At 49.4% G+C, this 22,869-nt stretch overlaps 1 protein-coding gene across 1 annotated transcript in view; it reads right to left on the bottom strand.

The window, feature by feature from the left end:
• CCDC12 (coiled-coil domain containing 12) overlaps positions 1–22,869 on the bottom strand; it is a 61,446-nt gene that overhangs the window by 8,062 nt on the left and 30,515 nt on the right. Inside the window, exons 3-4 of the mRNA XM_025207375.1 lie at positions 12,562–12,632; positions 1,456–1,535 (exon numbers count right to left, since the gene is read on the bottom strand). Of these exons, the coding sequence (XP_025063160.1) occupies positions 1,456–1,535; positions 12,562–12,632 (151 nt within the window). The remainder of the gene's footprint in view (positions 1–1,455; positions 1,536–12,561; positions 12,633–22,869) is intronic.

Here is a 22,869-nt window from a genome sequence, read left to right as displayed (position 1 = left end):
GGTATTTTTCTTTAATTGAAAAACAAGTGATAACTAAGAGCTGGCATTTTCTGAGGAGGTCCTGAGTCTAAAAAAGGGTCTTTAAGTCTAACAAGGAGCAACTTACATCTAACAAAGCAGAGAACCATTGCACTAGAGGATGAGACAGTTCAGTTTCCATACTCCAGCACTCTCCACCAACTCTGAAATGAGCCAATTAATCAGATAGAGACACCTGCCTATTAAAACCCGAGTTGAACACCACCGAACTGAGATCAAGCTGTGAGCAAGATGGACCCTTCTGCCATTTGTACTCCAAGCTGGAGTCAAACCTGTGAGCTGGCAGCAAGGTGCTCCACTCGTTCCCTGACAAGCCTCTGACCCACCAAATGCTTGGAGACATCCAGGCAAAGGGCTCATTTCTTCTATTTGCTGAGAGGTGAAGCCCACGTCCTGTGCTTGCCCACGCAGTCCAAAGGGCTGCTCGGAGCTGAAGCTTGTCAGCTGGTGAGGGAACATCCACCCCCTGACAGGTGTCAGTCATTGCTTGCTGAACCCCAGGAAGGCGCTCCGATAAGACAGCACTCTGCCCAGGGTAAAACCCCAGACTGGTAAGTACAAGCACACAACAACCAGGGGCAGGCATCAACCTTAGCTTTGTATGAACCGTTCTACTCAATGCAGGTGCAACCTGCTAATTACACGTTCTAGCATATTTGATATGGCTACTATAAAGCTGTGTGAGTATTTATACACACATGTATATAAATATTTACAATACTGATATGTAATTATTTACATGTATAATTATCGTGTATATTATTATTTATATACAATCCTCTGCTCACTTCCAATCTTACTGGTAACATCTCCACAAGGCTGCTATGTACCAGAGCTCGCATACGTGTACTGCAAAGGTTGTGGGTGGAAGAAGATCCAAGGAGAGTGTACAAGCTGAAATCCAGCTGACCCCTGGAGATGTGCTGCTTCCCCAAAGGTCAAAGAGTGTGAGGTATGTCTGATGGCACCTGCTTATTTATTATAATTGAACCGGAGAGGAAAAGTTACTGCAATTGCTAATTTAGTTTTAAATTTAGAAAAAAAGCCGGAGATTGGTGACCGTCTACGGACTCTTTCCTCTGAAGGTCTCCAGGTCAAGGTAACAGCGGTCAGTTTGTCCAGCCAATGGATGGCAGATGGGATCTGCAACACAGGAGCTCAGAGGATCTCAGCCCCACTGCTAGGAGACGTACCCAGATCAGATGATCTAGCCCCTTGCTGGAGCTTGGAGCAGAAACCAAGGATGGAAAAGCTCCTTTTACTGTGCTTCCCTCCCACCCCCATGGAGGGACATGCAGAAGAGGCTTGCACCACTGCTGGTCCCATTCCTGTAGCTCTGCCCTCCAGACAGGTGGTCCATATGCACAAACAGGGGAGCTACCATTCGGACCCTCCCAATCCTCTCCGGGCGCCTACCTGAGGCTGGCTTGGCCTGAGGCACTTTCCTTTTCTTGAGCTCTTCATCTTCAGGGTTGTAATTGCGCAGCCGGAGCTCCCTGGGAAAGAAAGAAAGAAGAGAGCTTAGGACCTGAGTTTACAACCCCTCCAAGGCCCACGTGCACACCGGCCTGTGTGGTCACTGGGCAGAAAGGCAAGGCCTAATATCCTCTTTTTCCCGCCCTATTGAAGAAATTCTGAACTATATATTGATAGGCACAAGAGCTGCTTGGCCATATTTTTTTTATTGGACCCATGGTATGGCTGGGAGAGATGCTAGAGAAGCTTCTGAGCACAACATGCTCTCTCTCAGGGCTACGAAAAAGGCAGATGAAGCTTCAGCACAACACCAGGTAGAAAAGCACTTCTATTTAACCGCATTACGCAGATGACAATTGTATTCCCAAGCAAGCTTTGCTTTGTACATAGTCCCTGGACCAGCACAGTTATTACTGCCCTAGACTGACTGCGCTCCTCCTCCCACTTCAAGAGGTGCACAGAAGGAGAATGATTGCTTGCTTGGACATTTTTCTCCAGTGACCCAATGAGAAATGCCAAAGAAGGACCAAAGCAGAGCGGGGCAGCAATATTCTGCTCCTCCGAGGCAAATCGGATTGCACTGGAAAGCACAGGGTGCATTCTCCCCATAAGAAAGCACAGCAGAGCTTGTCTGCCCATGCTATAACTCCAGTGGCGGCAGTGGCTGAAGACAGGGGAGCTGTACTAGGACCACAGAGTACAGCCACTGGCAGCAGGGACAGCTGTAAGCAGATCCCGTTGCACTTCAGAGGAAAGGGCGATTAGGTTAACAAGAACTGCCCTCATCTGCACCTCGTTGCGGGTATTTAGACCCATTATTTAGATAAAAGGCCACTGCAAAGCATCTAAAGAGAAATAAGAAGAGGATTTCACTGCAGACTCCTCTCACCCAGCAAACCCGGCTGGAGACAGAGGTAAAACACACCCAGCAGGGAGAGGACCGGCTCCAGGAACGCTCAATAGCCCCTCTCTTTCAGCTACTCTTGGCTGCCTTTTTGCAATGCTGAATGATGATCTTCTGTCTGCTACTTCCAGGTGCTCCCCTGCTCCACCCTTTAGGCTTTGTGCCTGCAAATGCAATCCCATATGGTAACTTTAACCCTGGGCATTACCTCCTATGCTTCAATGGGATTACTCAGGCAAGGAAAAATAAAGTGCGTGCAGGATCCACGCCCTGGAACAGCAGCTGTCAGGGCAGGGACCCAGAACAATAGAATATGGGGGTGGAATGGATTGCATATAGTCCACAGACACCTTGTTCCTAACCCAGCCCAGCAAGGTGCCTGCCCAGCCTCTCCTCTGCTGGAAAGGCCCCAGAGGAGGCTCCCCAACCTGCCTCACAGGTCGTTAACACCGTCAGTGGCCGGTGCTCCACAACAGCATCCGCCAAGCAGGCGAAGCCAACCTAGAGCGCTCCCTGGGTTTAACGGTTCATCCTGAGCACTAGTGTGCTTCACATCAGCGTACAGAGCCAAAGTCATTACACTGATGTCAGTGTGTTGTTTATCCCCATCCTAACAGCGCGTGCAAGGGACTGCAGAGCTCACAAGAGGCAGCCACGCAAGTTAAACAATAACCGAAAATAGCAGACTGAACACCTGGAGTGCCCTGCCACCAGCCTTCCCCAACCCACAGTCAGGGCACTTTAGTCCCATCGCCCAGGGGGAGGAAGCCAAGTCAAAGAGGGGTAGCAAACTGCCCAAGGTCTGGGATCAGAAAAGGACTCGAGAACCACGAGCATCTACTTTTGTTCTCAGGCTGCTACCGCCAGCTAAAAGGGTAGACAGAGAACAGCCCAGTGCCACAAGGATAAAGACTGCCCCGTATCTGCAGAGGTATGCGAAGGGCCTGAGGTCAGAGATAAAGGAGACCGTGCTAGGACTGGCAGTGCAAAGCCCCATCCCACCTTGCGCTATCAGTTGCTCGCTCGATTTACACACACAACGCTCAACAAGAGAGGCTCCCTTTAATTAACTGTTCGGCACAGATGCCCTTGCACCTGCCTCCTGTAATTATCGGTGCCCAGCGTTCCTGGCAGCTGCCTCCCCGAGGTGCGCGTGGGATGTGGCGTGTGACTGCAATCCCCACCGGCACTGTGCACATCAAGAAGCGCCGGCTCATGCTAGCCTGTGTCACTCCCCCCCTTGTTGCTCACCAACTGCTGCAAAGGCCTGTAGGTTTTATGGCTAAGAGGCAGCACGGTGCCAAACCCAGTTACTTACTGGCCCAACTGCACTAGGTGGAGGGAGTCGATTACCAAAAAATGCACAGGCTTACAGCCAAGATCCCCGTGATTCCTTCGGTAACTTGCCTTCCACAAGCAGCTCTCACGGCCCTTTACAAACAACAGGCTTAGCCCGAACTGCGCTGAAGCCAACAGAAAAGAAGTGCGGATTGACTCGGCTCGTTCAAAAGCTGCTGTGCCTGAACTGCAGCCATTTCGGGAGGGAAGAGCAGCATCTGCTTAACGGCAGAGAGTGGGCTGGCATCGCAGCAGAGATGAGATGCTACAGAAAGCAGCGGTTCTTGTGTGACGGCCTCACCGTGAGAGCAATCCAAGCCGTGCTGTGGAAGCATTCGGGATGAATGCACCGCTGGTGAGATAGCATCTGCTTGACCAGAGTTTGGGTAAGAGGGGAGAAGACAGAGGGCATGAAAGGTGAGAAAACAACATAGGCAAGAAGTGTTCAAAAGGTAAGAGAAGTCGACTCAAGGTCACCTAAAGCCACGTAGTAGTTTGATGCCAGAAAAAACAGGTTTAGGAGAGATGCAGCTTATCGAGGCGCTTAAAAACAGGCATTTCTGCTTGACAACAAGCAAGCTACACTCAATAACCCTATCAGATAGAGTTCATATTAGTAGCAACGATGAAATAACCTCTTGGGCAGGTTTCAGTGTTTCCTAGCCCTACTGGGGAGGGTTTGAAGTTGAGCCAAGTAATTGAATATAAAAATCCCAGTTCACTTCAGACTCTCTGCCCTTCAGCCTTGAAGTAAGGGCAGAAAGGCCCATCTGCGAGCGAAGCAAGATACCTACTTCTTCAAAACTTAAATTTTTAAACCTAGCTGGGAACTCCCTTTCCCCTAGCAGACTGGCCACCTGCTAGAGGCTTTTAAGGTTGTAGGACTTAAATAGTATATTGAGAGATGAATCCTTTTTAAAATCGTCATTACTGAACATGCCGTTAGTTGGTTTGAAATACATTGCCTCATCATTCACATACCAGTTGTGTTTCAGTATTAAAACTGCTGTTACATTTGATTTAAACACATTCTCTCAAGCGCTTGATTTGGGAGAGGCTTTCCGAATCTCGGTCCCCAGGCACCTCTGGGGGTCAACTGTGTGAAAGAAACCTCAAGCCCCTCTTCCACTGCATGCATGCACGCTGCTGGCTTTGTACCACTTTCAATGCTGGCGTCTGTCACAGTCGGGAACGTGCAGGCGACAGGGGCTGTATTAGCCCAGTGGCAAACTTGCTTTGTGCTCCGGGCTGGATCTGGACTGTGGGGCTGCTCGAGGGCTGGATCCAGCCTCCGCATGGGGTGGGTCCACCGCAGGGCATGGGGTGGCAGCTGCAACTCCAGCTCCAACCCAGGTTAGAGTGGTGGTAGCTCCAGTTCGTGCTGCATGCCCCATATGCTGGAGCTGGTGGGCCACCACGTCCTGGGCCACCCCATGCCCTGTGTCACGGCTCCAGCTCTGGCATGGGGCAGCTGCAGCATGGGCTGAGAAGGGTGGGGCTGCGGCAGTGACAAAAGGACGGGCATCGATCCCCACTCGCCCTCCGATGCTGATCATGTCCATCAGGGCCCACAGGCCCCAAATTCTGGGCTCTCTCCTTACAGCCAACCCCTCCGACTTCTGGTGTCCGGCCAGGAGCCCAACTAACCAGACAGAGCAGCCCCACGAGCTGGGTCTGGCCCACAGGCCATAGGCTCCACACCCGTTATAGACTAAATCAGCGGCGCATGAGCTTTCCTTCCTTCATCAGATGCTGCAGTCTTCAAGGGGCTCTGCTGGGAGCCTCTCTGCCCTTGCTGGCAGGTTTGCAGGCACAGCGGTTCCCTGGCAGGTTCCCGGCACGTAGACGAAGAGCCCCGTGTTTTTTAAAGATGATTCTTTTGGAGCCTGAAAATCTGGCCCCTTCTTTCTTCCAGCCTGAACATCTGGTTCCAGCTCTGGCTCGCCCGCTGATCCTGCTGGGCAACCTTGGGCAGGTCGGACTGTGCTTCTCGTGACCCGTTCATCAAGCGGGGTGTGACAAGGCTTGTTGGTGGAAACCCTCATGGCCCCTAGCGTGGCAGGCGGCACATTTCTCTCCTCGCCCTTCAATTTGTCCCCTGATGTCACAACCCCCAAGTGGTTCTTAAATCTGCTCTCCCATGCCTCTGACAACCCATTTCCAGCAGGATTTTTCAGGCCATTATCTTCAAAATCCCCCCATGCAGTGGACTGGCTCAACCTCCTTTCATTTGTCAAGCTATCTCCTTTTGCTAGGCCTCCTTCACATCCTCCTGCAGTCAATGTTGGGGGGAGGTGGGTAGTGGAGTCCCCCAGGGCTCGGTCCTGGGGCCTGCGCTGTTCAATTTCTTCATCAGCGATCTTGATGCTGGGGTGGAAAGCAACCTGTTTAAATTCACTGATGACACCAAAATTTGGGGGGAGGTGAGCACGCTAGCAGGGAGAGAGAGATTGCAGAAGGATCTGGATAGGTTACAGGGGTGGGCAAACAGGAACAGGATGTGTTTCAATACAGACAAGTGCAGGGTGCTTCACTTGGGTAGTAGGAACCAGCAGCACACTTATACGATGGGGAGCTCCCTACTTGAGAGCACGGAGGCGGAAAGGGATCTTGGTGTCATTATTGACTCCAAGATGAACATGGGCCGACAATGCGAGGTCATGGTTGGCAGGGCTAACCGGACCTTGTCGTGCATCCACAGGTGCATCTCGAGTAGAGCCAGGGAGGTGATCCTCCCCCTCTATGCGACGCTGGTCAGGCCGCAGCTGGAGTATTGTGTCCAGTTCTGTGCGCCCCATTTCAGGAGGGATGTGGACAACACGGAGAGGGTCCAGAGGAGGGCCACCCGCATGATCCGGGGACAACAGGGCAGACCCTGCAGTGAGAGACTGCGGGACCTGAACCTATTCAGCCTCCACAAGAGAAGGCTGAGGGGGGACCTGGTGACCGTCTATAAACTCACTAGGGGGAACCAGAAGGGTTTGGGGGAGACGCTGTTTCCCCTAGCCCCCGCTGGCATAACAAGGAGTAATGGGCACAAGTTGATGGAGAGGAGGTACAGATTGGACATCCGAAAAAACTACTTCACAGTTAGGGCGGCTAGGAGCTGGAACCAACTTCCAAGGGAGGTGGTGCTGGCCCCTACCCTGGGGATCTTTAAGAAGAGGCTGGATGCCTACCTGGCTGGACTCATTTGAGTCCCGTTTTTGTTTTTAGGGTTTTTTGTTGTTCTCCCGCCCTGGCGGGGGGTCGGGCTAGAAGATCTATTAGGTCCCTTCCGACCCTAAAACTATGAAAATATGAAACTATGAATGTTACAGGCCCTCATGGGCTCTGAGGCACTGTGCTGGCTATGACATGGCAGTTTCTTTGGCCTTAAAAAGTATATTAAAAGTACAAAAATAAAATTAAAATAAAAAGGAGAATTTTTGAGCTACCAACACCCCTGCAAAGCTACAAAAGGGTGGAAGTGCTGCAGAAACATTATTGGATGAAATGAGAACTTCTCTGTAACGCTATGTTTTACAGCACCCCATGTAACGTCTGCACGGTGCCCTGTGACCCTATGGGGGGGTCTCACAGTCCCCCAGCATCCTCCAGTGCTCTGCTACCTGCACTTTCACGGGGGCACTTGCAGTACTACAAATGCACGACTGTCCACAGCCTGTGTCCTGGGGGAAGAGACACAGGAGTCTCTATGGGACTTCAAGACAGAAGCCCTAGAACTATAGTCTGCTTAAAACAGTCATTCCTGACTCGGGTAGAAGAGCGGCAGCAAAGACAGAGACAGATGGAGAGCTACTTGCCTCTCCGCTCCCCAAGGCAGTTGAGCTCCCCGGGGCAGCGAGCTTGCACTCTGGCAGCTCTCACAAACATAGCCGAGCGTGTCGCAGCACATTCAGCCCCCCCCAGCTGCTGCCCGGAGCTGCCAGAGGCACTTCTGGAATGCCAGAAAATAAACACGCCCGAGAGCCTGCGAGTCCCCGAAGCAGCACGTGCAGGAGATGTGCTTGCCGTCTTGAGACGGACCCCAGGGGCAAGGGAGAAGAGCCCTCGCCGAGTGCTGCTGAATAGGGCGGAGGTAGGAAAGCATCCAGCATACACAGGTACCCAGTAAGTCTTGCCGCCTTATCAGATGCCTGGGCATGGTCCCACCGGATCCAGAGTCGGCCCAGCAGAGTTGCAGCCTATGTTCACAACCCCACTTCAAAGGGGTGCTCCATCCCTTGCTTGTCTGATGTGGTTACCGTCATGTAGTGAGCAAGGGAACGCCAGCACAAGGGTGACCAGGCAGGCTCAGGATGAGTTGTGGCACTAGGCAAATGTTTGCTACACGGGACACCAAGCCCAACCCCGGAGAGACTCGCTTCAGGCTCCCCAAAAAGCAAAGTCCTTGTGGACAGCAGCCGACATGATGGAGGGTGGACAGAGAGGGCTAAGAGATGCATTTGGGAGTGCACAGAGAGCTAATGCTGAGTGTGAAACACTGCTTGCAGCCTCGGTGGGGCCTTCACCACAGCACCCTGGTATAGCAGATAACAAAAGGCACCTATTCTGGAGAGGACGATCACAGGCATCACACCAACTAGGTCCTCAGCTGAAGACAAGAAGGCACCGGGTCCCACCTAGCTGCAATTGCTGCCATGCGTCAAGACAGAGCAATGCATCCTGTCGGACACCAAGGTTAAGTGACACCTCATTCACAGGCAGTCCCGGAAGTGCTGCCCCATCAGCCTGACTCCTGTCTCACGCAGGTTGAGCCGTCCGCTCTGACCCAGCTGGCTCAGGATAACTAAGTAGCAGTGGCATTTAGACATGGTGCTGTCCCTCGCTTTGTCTGGATGTCGTGGAGGCGCCAGCTCATCTAAACGACCCCACGTGAGGCTGAGTCAAGGATATCGACAGGCTCATCCCCAGTGCAGGTGGATATGGGACAACAGCCGCCGCTGTAGCTCAGAGATATGCCCTACATACCATACTGGCCTCTACAAATTAAAAATCATGCCCAATGCCCCCTTCCAAAGCACAGAGCAAATGCATTTGCAGAAAGGAAGCGCTTCACAGTATCCTTGCTGGTCCACCCTCTGCGAGCCGCGGGCAAGCAGGTTGGCCGTCCTGTTTTGTTTCCAAACAGAATTTGAAAGCTGGTCATCTCAACCTGATGCACGACCTCCTGCCCTGCTCCAGGGGAAAGACAAGTCTCCACTACCCGAGTCTCCACTCCTCGGTCCCCTCCCAGGACTTCTCTGCTGCGAGCCGCGGAGCTGTCCTGTTAAAAGAATGACTAAGTGCTGAAATGCCAGCAGGTGATTAATTACAGTTCCGAGATGCCCGATTTCTAGCACTGCAGGGAAGTCACAGGTCACTTCTTCCTCCTTCCCCAGCCTTATCGTGCATGTTTTTTCTACGATGCTGATAAGCCAGAAGCGCAAGTTTGCAAAGCTGCCCTGGCATTTCAAAGCTAAAAGCCTATCTGTCCTTCACAAGGGGGAAGTATAACTCCCCGGAGTGAGAGCTTATGAGGATCTACAGTATGAGATCACTAGTGTGGTTTCCCCCCCAATCACAAACACAGATAGGAAGGACCGAAGTCCACCCACACCCGTCCTTTGCAGTTGCAGCCTTTTGATCATGTGCACAACAGAACAGCCACTTGCCCCTCTGACACAGTTCCCCGTCATCAGCCCTGTAAATAAAAACACAGGCTCCTCGTGAATATGCCTGAGATGGAAACTCTCCTCCAAGCCAAAGTTCAGTGATTAGAAAGGCTTGTGAGCAAGACCCGCCACAGGCGCGTCACATTTTTTGCATAGGGGCCTAGTCAGTGCTCACTTCTGCGTTGGTATCTCGCTGCACCAAAGGTTCAGATATGAGGAGGAATAGAAAGCTTCTTGGGTTAGAACTGGATGATTAAGACAGGAAACACCCAAATGTTGCGGCTACAGGCAACTAGCAAGTATCTGAAAACTGAAGGGGGGGGGCTGGACCTGATGATCTCACGAGGTCCCTTCCAGCCCTAAACTTCTGTGAATCTGTGAAGGGGTTTCCATTTTTGCTGCTTCTGAGGCTTTATTAAAAGATCCTGAAAGAAGACAGAGGCCCCTGCACAGCAGTGGCTGATAGCTGTCCTCGTTATCAGGTTGGCCCAGAAGGTGCAGTCCAAGGCAGAAAACAGGAACACCGAGGCCTGGAAAGCAGCCATGCTACCAGGGGAAGACAACCGCAGCAGAAGCCAGCAGGGATTGAAACGCTGGATGTGTGGCTTTAAAACAAGCCCTCCATCCTCTTTACAGCTCCAGTGGCTTACCTCCAAGATAGTCCCAGCCAGGAGGGTCAGAGGGTATGAATGCACGCACATCTGGAATGGTTTCAAAAGGGCAGCAGCTGTCATGCTCTACTTGTTATTTGGGGGCAAAATGGGAACTACGTGGAAGCAGCAAAACCACTCCAACTTTAATACAGCTTCATCAAAGATAGAGTGGTTTTGCCACATAGTGGTATGTCCATCTCATAACCCTAGTAACCTGAGGTGCACAGACTTCATGGGAGAGCTAAGAAAATACTTACTTTGCCAATTCATGCACTGATCACCTGGTTTAAGTCAGGTTATTTCATGGGAAACAGACTGCCTATTCCTTAGGGTAACCCACACTCTTTGCGGCAGGCTCTCCCTACCCTTACTGCAGTAAATCATGGCTCTGGATAACATGAACCAAAAGGAGGTGAGCAAATCTGGTGAAAGGTAAGAAGATCAATTTTTTTCTGACTTTTTTTTTGTTTTAGAAATCAAGGAGAGTCGCCATTTTTCAGGCAAATCATGCTATGAAATGATGCACCCGGCGCTTTAAACACAGGTCACAGGATTACACAGACAACTATGCTTGACCTGCCTGGAAAAAGATGTGGGTTGTTCTTGACTCCTATGCTGTCGCAGTTTCTCTCTGAAAGCTACACGTTCTCCGTTATGCTACGAGACTCCCAGGATGACCCTGACCACAGCAAAGCCAGAGTTATCCCAAAACTGAGGTGTGGAACTTCTGCCTCTCAAGCTCAGACCTGCCAGGAACTTATCTTCCATCATAATCAGGCCTGCAGTTTGTCAGACACCAGCATACACTCGCCTCTTTTGCACAGGGCTGGCAGGTTCCAGCTACAATGCTGGAAAATTAAAATCCAAAAGGGAAAGCAGGACATTAGCTCCCTGGAGCGCTAAACTCCGTATTTTCAGTCAGATCAATCATGTTTTTAGAAGTGTGTGCGCACGCGTGTGTGTTTGTGCATTTCTGGTGAAGAAAACAGCAAAATTCCTAGGCAGATCAAAGAAGTGTAATTGCAAAGCTAAGATCTTTATCAGCGGCACAATTAAAACGGAACGGATTATTCAAAACCGTCGCTGCGGGGAAGACTCTGCTCCAATTTGCCCTGCAGAGCTCTGCATTTGGACTCCGACAGCAAACGTGGTGTTTGGACAGGCACACTGAGCTTTGCAAAATATTGCAAAGCTGTCTTCTTTGACCTGAATTGACTCCAAAGCCACGTACCTCCTCCACCCCTTTACCAGAAGCCTTGCACATGCATCTGTGGGCAGAGACTGGAGTGCTGACACAAAAAATCTGACTTCTGGAAGGGAACAGCTGGCATGAGGCTCAACTCCCCCCCTCCCTTACATCAGTTCTGAACCTTTAAGGAAACTTAAAAAAAAAAAAAAAGTGTAGGGGGGGAAAGAGAGAACCGTCTGATATGACCCCATGTGACCTCAGACAAGGTTCAAACTCTTCAGTGTACAAGACCCTGACATTTAATAGGAGTAACCACAGGGTTGGAAGTCAACCAAGGTGGTTCCCCCATGACTGCTTAGTCCTTCCAAAGAGAGCCAAAAAGGCGCAGCCATCTCACTGAATGGCCAAGAGGATGCATGCCTGGAACTTGTAGGCGGGGGTCACAATGTGCTGTATCACTTGGTTGCTCACTCTGGGTATCAAGTGGCAAGAGCCTGCAATGCAATAACCGCTCATTCATTATTCACCTGGGCCCCAGAACTTTACACTCTGCACAAGAACAGGCGGAGCTGTTTATGAACAAGGTTTGCCTCTTCAGAGCTATTCCCAACAGCTGCCCGCTGTCCCGGCAGAGAATTCAAACCAGTTCTTGCCCATAACCCTTTCCCCGGGAGCAGGGGCAGTCAGCATCACTGAGCAAATGCAGGAAGAGCTGTTCAAATGCAGCTCTGCAGCGAGGGGATTTCTACCAAGTAAGTAAAACCACCAGGTTCCTGCGATCCCATTGAATTTAACCCTGTCAGGTAGCAAAATCAGCACCACTCTGCTAGAACAAAACCCTGCCGTTGATGAGCTCCAGACTCGCACCTTACAGGTGCGAAGAACAGTGACGTAGGCCACAGTGCAGTAGCCTGGGGTCCTGTTTGGCCTTGGGGTCCTCTTTCCTGGGTACCAAAGGTAACACCACATTGAAAGACACCTCAGGAGGAAATAAAGGTACAGTGCCAGCCGCTGAATTTAAAGCTGGGACCTTTCACATCCTGAGAGCCCTCCATTAGGGAGGAGAGCCTTGAGAGTCCATCCCAAACTGAAGAGCCACTCACAGTTCCTACCATATCCGAAACAAGACCACCTGCCCTTTCCCTCTTTAGTCCTCTAATCCCAGATAATCTTCACTGAGCGACTGAGCTCCCACTGAGAAAAAAATAATGGAAGCCAAGGAAGTATGCTCATTAGCAAGCCCCGGGGAACAGCCCTCAGACAAGACACAGCCAAAGAGACCAGTGTGAACGGATAAATAGTTACATGTGTTTGACGGCGCTCTCTTCATCATCTTCTCGGAGCTGCTTGCTTGCAGGTTCGCTGCTGTCCTTAGTCTGCAAAAGCAAAAAGGTTCATCTGTTAAGTCTCAATTCTCTAGAAGGACATGCAGCAGAAGAGCGAGGCCCCCGAACAAGAGGAGACAGGCCTCTGCCAATCTGCACCCCTTAAAACTAAAACAGATTTAACTTTGCGGCACCCTGAGCTGCAGTTCTGGTTTACACCGATTGGAGGAAAAATGGCAAGGGAAAAAATGATCTTAGAAGCAGCCGTGACAAACAGCTGATTCTCTGCTTATTGGATGTCCAAGGCTATCCAACAAACCAACAGCAAGTGAACAACAGACCTTGCAATGACAGAGTCGTATTGAAATCGGGGCACCGTAGGACAAAGGACAATGCAGTCGACTGGCAGCACTTCTCTGAGTTACCAGGTTGGGATGGGGACCTGCACCACCTCCTCGCCAAAACACTGCCCAATACCATGAGCCTCATAGATGATAAAGTCCGACCGACCGAGTTGCACCGGAGTTGAGGACTGTTCACTAGCTCACAATTGGCTTGTGTCTACACTAGCCTGCTTTCTGAATCGCACCGCATCTCTAATGGGTCAGCTACGTTGCAAGAGCAGCGGTCTATAAACAGGCCTGCGGGCAGATGCCAACATTTCTTATGTAAGAAGTTTTAACGGGTGTTGCCCTGTCAGCTGTCAAACAAGGCTCCCAATCACGACAACACCGAACTTAACTTTTTGCTCAGAGAAACCTTTCCCGGTAACAGAATCGCCAACTCTCTATTCAGCAAGAACATGGCAAAACAAGCCTTTTAACATCACCCAGGCAGGGACGTTTCTGATGACTTTAATAAAGGAAATTCATGATTGCAATGCTCAAAAGGGGTGCATCTCCATGTTAATCAACAGACAATTGCACAGCTGTGCTGGAAGTTTTTGCAGGTAACTGGACTTCACCCACGTACTAAAAAGTGATATCCAAAAATCTGTTTTTCCTCTTATTTGGTCAAATATAATTGATGCATTTGGGGGGGGGTGGGGGTTGATAAACCATCTCCTTTTTTGGAGGGCGAGAATTTTTCCTCTGCTTTCACCCATCCTTACAGTCCTCGTTTCCTCTTAAGTGCTCAGATGAGCGTGAAACCTATGAGTAATCTGTAGGAAGATCACCCAAAGTTCAGTTGCTAATAAACACCACCTAAAAATAAGAAAGAATAATTGATTGCAAATCATAGCCCGGTACCCTCATAAGTGGACATAACACTACACATGAAGAAAGCCTCTTTCACCACCATTTCTCCATTTGCCCCCATTCACTCCCCTGGTTTTGAAAGCTGACTGGTACGAGATACCACTAGAAACGTCCTTTTCTCGGGCTCCCAGCCTGTTCTCTGGGGATGATTTCATCCATTCAAACCCTTTCCTCACCACATCACACGGGCATTTTTGAGCAAACAGCTTTCCAACTCGGATTTAGTTAAATCGTATTATGGCACACAATACGCCCCAGGATAAAACGAGCACCTTGCTTTTGAAAGGCAAAATGAAGGGGGGAAAAAAAAAGATCTTTTCCTTGTAGTAAGTAACTGAGCAGTAGCAGCTCGGGAGCCCAGCCCGTTAACCGGCCAGTCCCCTGCGGATCAAGTACAGATGTTACTTTTGGTTTTACCTGGTAAGGCAGAACCTGATCTTACCACGTCTCACATATAATGTGCATTTCAATTTCCAGCAGCTGGTTTTTGGGGAAGCGTGCGCTGTGTGCAAAATGTGTTCCCGTATCAGTCAAAACCTGATATGATTAAAGTGACCCTCACTAAGAAACTTCACACCTAACTAGAAGGAACTGAAACGAACCTATCACCTAGTTGAAAGGAGCTGGCACTGGGAGGGACTGAGCCAGATAAAGTTGGCTTTTATTTCTCAAGGCTTTATAAAAGTTTCTATGGCAAGCTACCAAGTAGTCCAAGGCTGGTTCAACCTTTAAAGTTCTCTGGTTTGTGAACTGAGTTGAAAACTGGGGTGTTAACAATAAATCTCCCTGGTGAAGGGAAAAGAACTGATCTTCAGCTCTGTCTTAAGTCCTCGCAACAGGCTTGGACACGGGTGATGTTCACGATGCTGGAGGGTGCTTTGTGCTCGCAGAGAAATGTTACGCTGGCAGGAGCATAAATCTTCCTGCATTAGAGCATCTGCAATGCATTAGTGTGTTGAGGTGGCTGGCTTAACACGCAGGTTTGGGGAAATCATCACTCAGCCTTCTTGAATGCTCGGTGCAAAGTATCTGGGCACCCCCAGGTCTTTTCTTAAGCCATAAAATAATCTAGCGGTCTCCATATTCCCACTAGGATTATTTCCTGGGATGATTTGAAAACTCTGAAATCTAAAAGCCACCCTTGATAAAATATCCATTGTATCTGGCTGGTCTCCCCAACCATGACATTGCATACCACCCCTCCACCCCCTCCCGCCAAACTTGGTCTATAGCCTAAAGCAGTGGTTTGATGCTAAAAATCACAAGTTGGATAAATGTGCCCAAGACTGGAATTCCAGGACCCTATGGAAGTTGTTGCCCATTTGTACTCGTTTTCTTGGGGTCGCAACAATTCCTACAGACGCAGGAAGTCATGCAATGCCAGGTCAGACCCCATTTAGAGCAGCCATCCATGAGAACAACCGTGGCTGCCGGCCTCCTTTCTCCACTAGTGCCTGCACCGTGGGCAAGATTTAGACCTCTCCCCTACCCAAAGTGATGAATGCTGGCCCCCATTTGCAAAATGGTGCTTAAAATAAGAATTGAGGCTTTGTTGGCAAGATGACTGAAGCTGAGCAACAGCGCTCCCCGAATCAGCCAGAAAAGCCCACGAGGGCTGAGCAACACGCCTCCTCGGACACTGGCCATGCAGGAGACAGACCTCCTCTTCCAGTCGGAGGCTCTAGTGCCACCGAGTCAATGGAGCAGCCTTGCCCATCGTTTTTACAAGCAACAAGGTGGCTTACTCAAGACACCCATGTGATGGTCACAGCTGCTTGTAGGCCTGCAGCCAGAAACCCCTGGACTTCCTACAGCTTCGTTCCCTATCACCCCACAAATTATAACAAGGGTTTTCTATGCTGGCTGGGCAGCATTTATCAATGCAAAGCCAACACGGAAAAAGGCAAAGTAATGAGACAATAGTGGATTATGTTGAGCTATGCATGGGTGGAATTGGGGGTAAGGAAAGGATGTCATATGCCTCTAAAAATACAAACACCTTCCGTCTCCAAAGCTACAGCTGATTCATGGTGCGCCGAGCCATTTTTATGTTGCAGCGTGTCACAAGGCTGGCAACAAGTCGACTGTATAATGAGTAATACAATAGGAAGGCAGGCTCTTGAAACGCTTCGTGTTTATCCTCTACCCCTTAAAAAGAAACCCACGGGGCTGAAGCTTCCCAATTCTGCTGCATAAGAAAGCAGAACTTCGGATAAGTTCAAAAGAAAAAGGGTCAACAAAGGGGGAAAAAACAAAACGCCTGAAACCATCCAGAGCAGCAGGGACCACTCTTTTTGGCAGGCAAAACCCTGCACCCACCCCACATACTTCCCCTACCAAGCCTGCTGCTCTGTTTTCTGCTCCATCCCCAATCTGCTGCTGGTTTCCCCCGTGTCCTCCATGATCTACCATGAGCCACACTCAGCGGCTCTCGTGCCACTTGCGGTATATGCTGCAGGTTGGCCATCCCCGCTCCAGAGTAACTGTGCACAAAGACGGCAGGGCAGAGAGGAGAATAGGTAACAAGACCCACAGCAGAAGTCAAGCAGTAATTCAGCTCAGACAGATGTTAACTGTTCAATGCTATCATCTTCACCTGGCACTGCAACCTCTGGCCACAGAGCTCGCCTGAGAAGTATGCCCCCACAGCCCACGCTGGAGTTGCTCCCCCAGAGCATCCTTCACTTTCGGAAAGCAAGCAAGCCTCCCCAGAACCCGGCAGAGCGTCTGGCCTCCCCGTCACCTCCACGAAGACAGTTGTGACTGCTCTTTGAGGTGGAGGCCTCCCTTGTTTTGAAATTCTGCTTGGATCTGCTGGTTAAACACATGCAACGTGTTGACCTGCTGCATACTTGACTAATACTGAATCAGCCCTTCTGAGCAGCGCTGCCGTCTCCACCAGATGATGCGTGGGACGTTTTCCTCCGAGCTGCTCCAGCAAAGGTAGGAGGCACCAGAGCTAGAGCCGAGGTGCAGCGGGGACAGCGTGCCGCGATGACACTGGGCAGCTCGAGTGCTTTACAATGACACACGGGGAGGGAGGCAGGTGGCAACAGCCTGGCTTTACAGGGGACAAAGCAAAGGCGCAGAGAGTCCAAGGTCACACTGAGCTGCAGGCACAACGGGCCATATGGCTCCTGCCTCCCACAAGTCCTGAGCTCTAGCCACTAGGCTGCACTTTACCTTGATATCGGGGAGGTTGCTCCTAACTGCCAGATTTTAACGTAACTGGTGGTGGCATGTTGTTTCCTGCTTCGGCATCTGCCTCTGTCCTTCCCACCAGTGCTATTGGTATTGCCAAACATCTGGGCCCTTCACCTGCACATCCAGCTGTTGGGACTGTAATAACCTCTGAGACAGCACTATTGCCTGCCGTTTCCCCACGCTGCTTTCTCTTCAGCTTTCTCCTTGGCAAGCTGCCTTACACCATCCTCTTCCTCATTTCTGTTCAATGCAAGACATCGCACCTTCCCCATCCTCCGTGCAAGGAAAGGAAACTTGCCCCTTTATAGCACTGCGCTGCCCAGCGACTTGTTTCAGTCTTTTTCTCTCTTTGGCAATGACAAGTCTCCACAAGTTGGCGGAAGAGTGAGCCGAGGCTCTACCCAGCATGACTCCAACTTGGTTTTCTTCCACCTTAAGCAGCAAGGGCTGAAAATAATCATCTTGCTGTTTGGCACTCGTTGCCAGCAATTCCTCTTTGTGATGTACCCCGAGGTGAGAGATTTATTATTAGCAGTAAGTCATACCACCAGAAGTTTGGCTCAGACCTACCAAACTACGTGCTGGCTGCCTGCAAACTAAAATCTTTCCCATCTCGGTCTCTTGGGAACAGATGACCCCTCAATGAACCGTCACAGTAAAAAAAAAAATAAAAAAAAATGCTGCTTTATTTAGACTTACCCCTAAAGCATCTTAACCTCTAACCACCGCTCTTGGTGTTCAGCCATCAATACAAAGACCAGTTTGCCATGGCTGGGGTGGGGAGTTTGCAAAGCAAAGAGATCCAAGATTAAAAGGACTTTTAAAGAGAAAAGCTGTACTTATTTATTAGATTTATATGCCACCCTCCCCAAAAGAGGCTCAATGTGGCTTGCAATAAAAAGAAAACAAGATAAAATATGTAATGGAACAGGACTTGGACTAGTCTCTGTTCAAGGTATAAATCCCTACATCAGTGGTTCTCAACCTTTTCAGACTCACAGCACCCCTGGATAGACTCGAGGCACCCCTTGACATGGATTTGTGTTCAAAATGTCTAGGTTCATCTTGTGAATCATGATTGTAAGCCTAACAGTGCTAACACTGTGCGACACCCATGAAAACCTCACGGTACCCCGGAGTGTCGTGGCACCCTGGTTGGGAATCATTGCCCTAGAGAAGTGGTGCTCAACGTTTTGGCCCTGCGAACCGGATAAGTGGCACGGGGCCCATCTGCCAGCTGGATCAGCCTCCACCAACAAATTTCCAGATCCGCAGGAAGCCCCATAAGCCACATGACATAGCATCACAGGCTGGATCTGGCCTGTGTGATGGAGATTGAAGCCTTGGAAGATTTACACTGAACCATGCAAAAAGGACTGCTACTGCTACTCTGCGCAGTGCCTGGAAAAGGCCTAAGGCAAAGCTTTCCAGGGGAAAAATCTGATACCAAGCCCAAGCGCTTAATGGACTATACGTGGAGACACCAGGGTTACAGAGCGTCTGCAAGGTTTCGGAAGCTTCCTCCTCCACCAAAGATCTTGTGATGCAAGTCAGGTTATTCCACCATCGCCTGCGCGGTGTCTTGTTATTCTCCTAGCAAGAAGCAGATCACCATCGAGATGCATTTGCCGAGGAAACGCCAGATGGTGACACCGCTGCAAATGTGCGTTGTGGGTGTCGCCAAATGTCAATGTGAAGCCTTCCCCCTGCTTCCCTGCCAGACTCCAGGCCACCGCTATGGAGGAGGCAGTCCATATGCCTGCCATATTCAGCCTTGCCTTTCCTTGTTCAAGCTGATCGGTGGCATCCGCAAAGCGACGCTCAATTCCCAAGCCAGTTCCTAAAGTCCTCCAGCATTTGTGGGGGAACCGGCTGGGTACATACTACAGCAGCATGTGCGTTTCAAGCAGGAACCATGTAGTATGGGAAAGTAAGTCTTATCTAATGCCGGGAATGAATGCCAGTGTAGAAGGCACTTCCCTTTCTGCAGGAGAATATGCCACCAGATGCACCACAAAGCACAGGTATTTTCCACCTTGGCTGTTCAGAGGCTGGACCCCGTTGTGTCAGGGATCTCAGTGCTTATTACTTGCAAGCTAGGAACAGACACTGCATTTTTCCCTGGATAAGTTTTGCCTGTTTTTATCCTTGAAGAAAAAAAAAAAATCCCAAGATTAAAGTGTACACATATCGCCTTTCTAATCAGGGTTTAGTGAGCAGCTGAATGCAGTGCCGCTTTACTGCCATTGATTCAATGATACAATCTGGGATAAATGTATGGACCCATTTTGCAATACGCCAGGATATACAGTTACAACCTCTTATCTGGGAAACTTTTTTAGGATTTATCCTGAGACAATGGTCATGGAAGTCTATACGTTTGCACTTTGTCCTGGGATAAAATGGCTTATCCCAGGATAAATGTGACATCTGTCTGCAGCCCCAAACTGGAGGAAAGTAAAAAGTCTACACCTTGGGATGGGGGGGGGGGAAAAGGAGCAAATGACATGAGACGCTCCAGCGGGTTCGGTACAGAGCTGTGCACCTTACACATGGGAAAGACTAATAGGAAGGACTTCAAAAATTTTTCCCAATTACCCTGTTCCAAAGCTGGTACTAATCTAAGCATCTTCTCCAGACAAACACCCGGGCAGGTTGTGATGTAGTCCGATGGCAGAGCACTCGTATCTCCCCATTGCATGCTCTGTTCTCAATCTGAAAGGCTTGGTTTAAGTTTCTGCCTCTTGATTTTTGTTATCCTTCCTCCTTTTGACTCAAGAGCCCGTCAGTATTTGACACCTTCGCAGAGTGAAAATACTTACATTGCTATCAAGACACCTCTCAAATCTCTTGGAGACATTAACTGGCTGAGCTCAAGTCTTTCACCAAGGCTTCATCTTTAGGCCCAAAATCATTTTTGTAGCTCTCTTCTCCAGATTTCAGCATCCTTTTCAAGACGCTGACCATAGGGCAGCATTCAAGGACTGGTTTCATCATTGCTTATATACAGTCGTAAAAGGACCTCTCTTTTGCTGCTCGCTAGTCCTTTGTTCATAGATCCAAGACGCAATGCTGGCTTGTTCGGGATTGTCAAGCTGGGAGCTCCTGTTGAGCAGCTTGTCTCCGATCCATAAATCCTGCTCAGAGTCACTGCTTTGCAGAAAACAATGCCTCTTTCTGCAGAAGTGATTGCCATGCTTTGTTCACAGATGTATGCCTTTGCATTCGACTGTATTATAACATACTCTGTTTGAAAGAGCTCAGCTTATTACCACAAAATCCGGGTCGCTCTGACCACCCCAAATTATTTACTTCAACAACCTTTGGGTCATCTAACCTCTACATACAGTGATGTTATAGTTAATTCAGATCACCGATGAAAGTGTAGAGGAGCTTGGATCTAGTAACAAACAGTGCCGAACCTCTATGAAAACACCTGCAATCGATAACGAGTCTCCTCTAACACTTACTTTGAGATCCATCAATTAGCCAGTTCTTAACCCGTTTACCACATTCACGATTAACAGTACTTGTGCCAATATTTTGTTAATCAAAATGTGGTGTGATAACAAGCCCAACGCCTTACAACAGTCCATAATTATTAAACCTATGCACTTACCCTTGAACCAAACTCTTAACCTCAAAGAATGAAATCAGGTTTACCCAAAAGCATAGATTGACAGAAAATTGGGTTTAAATGGGACCAATTAGATTCTGATCCTTTAAGTCTTGATTGACTCCTGCGCAAGCTTTTCCATTATTCTGCCCAAACTGACATCAAGCTAACCAGCCTATAATTACCTGGATAGCCCCATTTCCACACATACCAGGCACACGTACATGTGCTATTCATTTGACTGAATAAACTCCCGTGCAGTTTGCGCTGGAGTTTATTGCTCCCGAGAGCCACATTTACCTGTGCACCCAGGACCACAGCACTTTGAGCTGGACTGGAGCAGCCCCAGCTGGCAAGGAGCCCAGGGCTGCTCTAACCCATCTCAACGTGCTGCGACGGGACTGTCTGGGGCACAAGGGTGCTTCACTGCGGGGCCAGCCAGCAGTCCCGGCCCTTGGAAACTCCATGGAATAATGGAGAAAGCAAATTCCCCGCTCGGCTTCCAGTGTTGCAAGGCTGTATCAATAGGCCCTGATGAGTATGGACTGGGACTGGGTCTGACTGGCTTGAAGTGGCCCCCAACACCATGCCAAGGCTCTCCAGCCATAAAAAAGGAGCAAGCTCTCAGGCATGTTCCCCAAGCCGTCTAACACTGGCATGCGAGAGAATGGGTTTCCTCTCACCATTATTCCTGTGCTCGCTCCAGAAGCTGAATATACACAGCTTTCATGAACGGGCACCAATGTGATGGCTGCACCAATGTGGCTGTGAACCAGGAAAACACTCGCCTCTCCATTTATCCAGCAGCAGGCAGGAAGCTTTTCCTGTTTGGATGGATCTCTTGGTCAAGGCCAACAGCAATTTATTTTGATGTACGAACACGTTCAAGAGGCTGGTCCAATGAAAGGCAGGAATACAGAATGAAATGCTGGGTCTCAAGCATTAATATGTATAAAAGATCTTACATGAAAATGCAAACAAGGTCCCAGAAATGTGCAAGGTTAATGGAAGAAATTGTCAGTTGAAGTCTGCTGCCTCCATCCTTCCAAACAAGAATATTTCTCTGTTGTATGCATTGCTCTCAAATGACTGGCAAGGTCAGGATTCCTCTATCTCCAGCCGGTGGGGCTCTGCAAGGGCCTGGAAATTTGGCAGCAGGAGGAGTAGTGACAACATTAATTACTGCTGCCCTCCTTCGACATTTTTAAACCAGTGGGGAGCCCCACAGGCTAGATAACATGCACCTGCATGGCAGCACGCAGCCAGATCCAGGTGCACAGAGTCAGGTGTTTGCACAGCACCTATGGACTGACTTAGCATGCCAACCCCACGCACAGACCAGCCCACAACTCGACTCCGTGCCACTCATTGGGTTGCAGGGCCAGAAGATTGGGTGCCTCTAGATGAGGTCAAATTCAAAGATTTTCTTGTTCAAAACTGTTCACATGAGAAAATGGGAGATGCAAACTACTGAATGAACAGGGGTGATAAACCCTACACGTGCCCAGAATGGTTTCTAACATATGAACACTGTGCAATGGGCTGTATGTATTCAGGGGACATTTCCACAGGTGTAAAAGGCATGTGCCCCAAAGCACAGAGGAAGAAAAACCCACTGCAATGACAGCTAGATGTGGAGAGTCTAAAGATCCCAGCCTCCTCTTAGTTTTACAGGTTCTGTTTTTAATCAAAATATTCATACTGGTATAAAGGCACTTTATAGCAGTCTAACTCACTCTCCTTTGCAGGTGGGAATAGCTGGACCAGTGAGAGAGACCTTTATATTGGTATAACTATGCCCACGCTAGGGAAGTTGTTTCCCTATAACTATGTACAGTTCAACAGGATCATCTGGGTGTTGAGAAAGCCTCTGAAAGAAAAAAAAATCTCTAGCAATAAAAAGGTTTGTTCCAACAACCACCTTAACTCAGATCGTATTTATGAACTACCTCAAATTACGAACTCCTAAAGTACCGCGGTTTTAAATACAAGCCAGAGGTTTCTAGAAAGTATTAGACGGATATCCTTTGGGGTAAATAAAATTATTCCTGTGCGGCTAACATGCATGTTAAGAGAGCTGATATTTTTCGTGAGTCAGAATTAAGGGCTTTGGGCAATCCCTTCCATATGTTGAAGCGGGGAGATGTACTGCTATACTCTGGTCAGCTCCACAATTTTAAAAGGCAACCTGAAATTCATCAAATTGAGG

The sequence above is a fragment of the Alligator sinensis genome, unplaced genomic scaffold (assembly GCF_000455745.1).
Source record: "Alligator sinensis unplaced genomic scaffold, ASM45574v1 scaffold1298_1, whole genome shotgun sequence".
Classification (NCBI taxonomy): domain Eukaryota; kingdom Metazoa; phylum Chordata; order Crocodylia; family Alligatoridae; genus Alligator; species Alligator sinensis.
The sequence above is the reverse complement of the archived record's forward strand: the minus strand, read 5'-3'. Positions and strand labels throughout refer to the sequence as shown.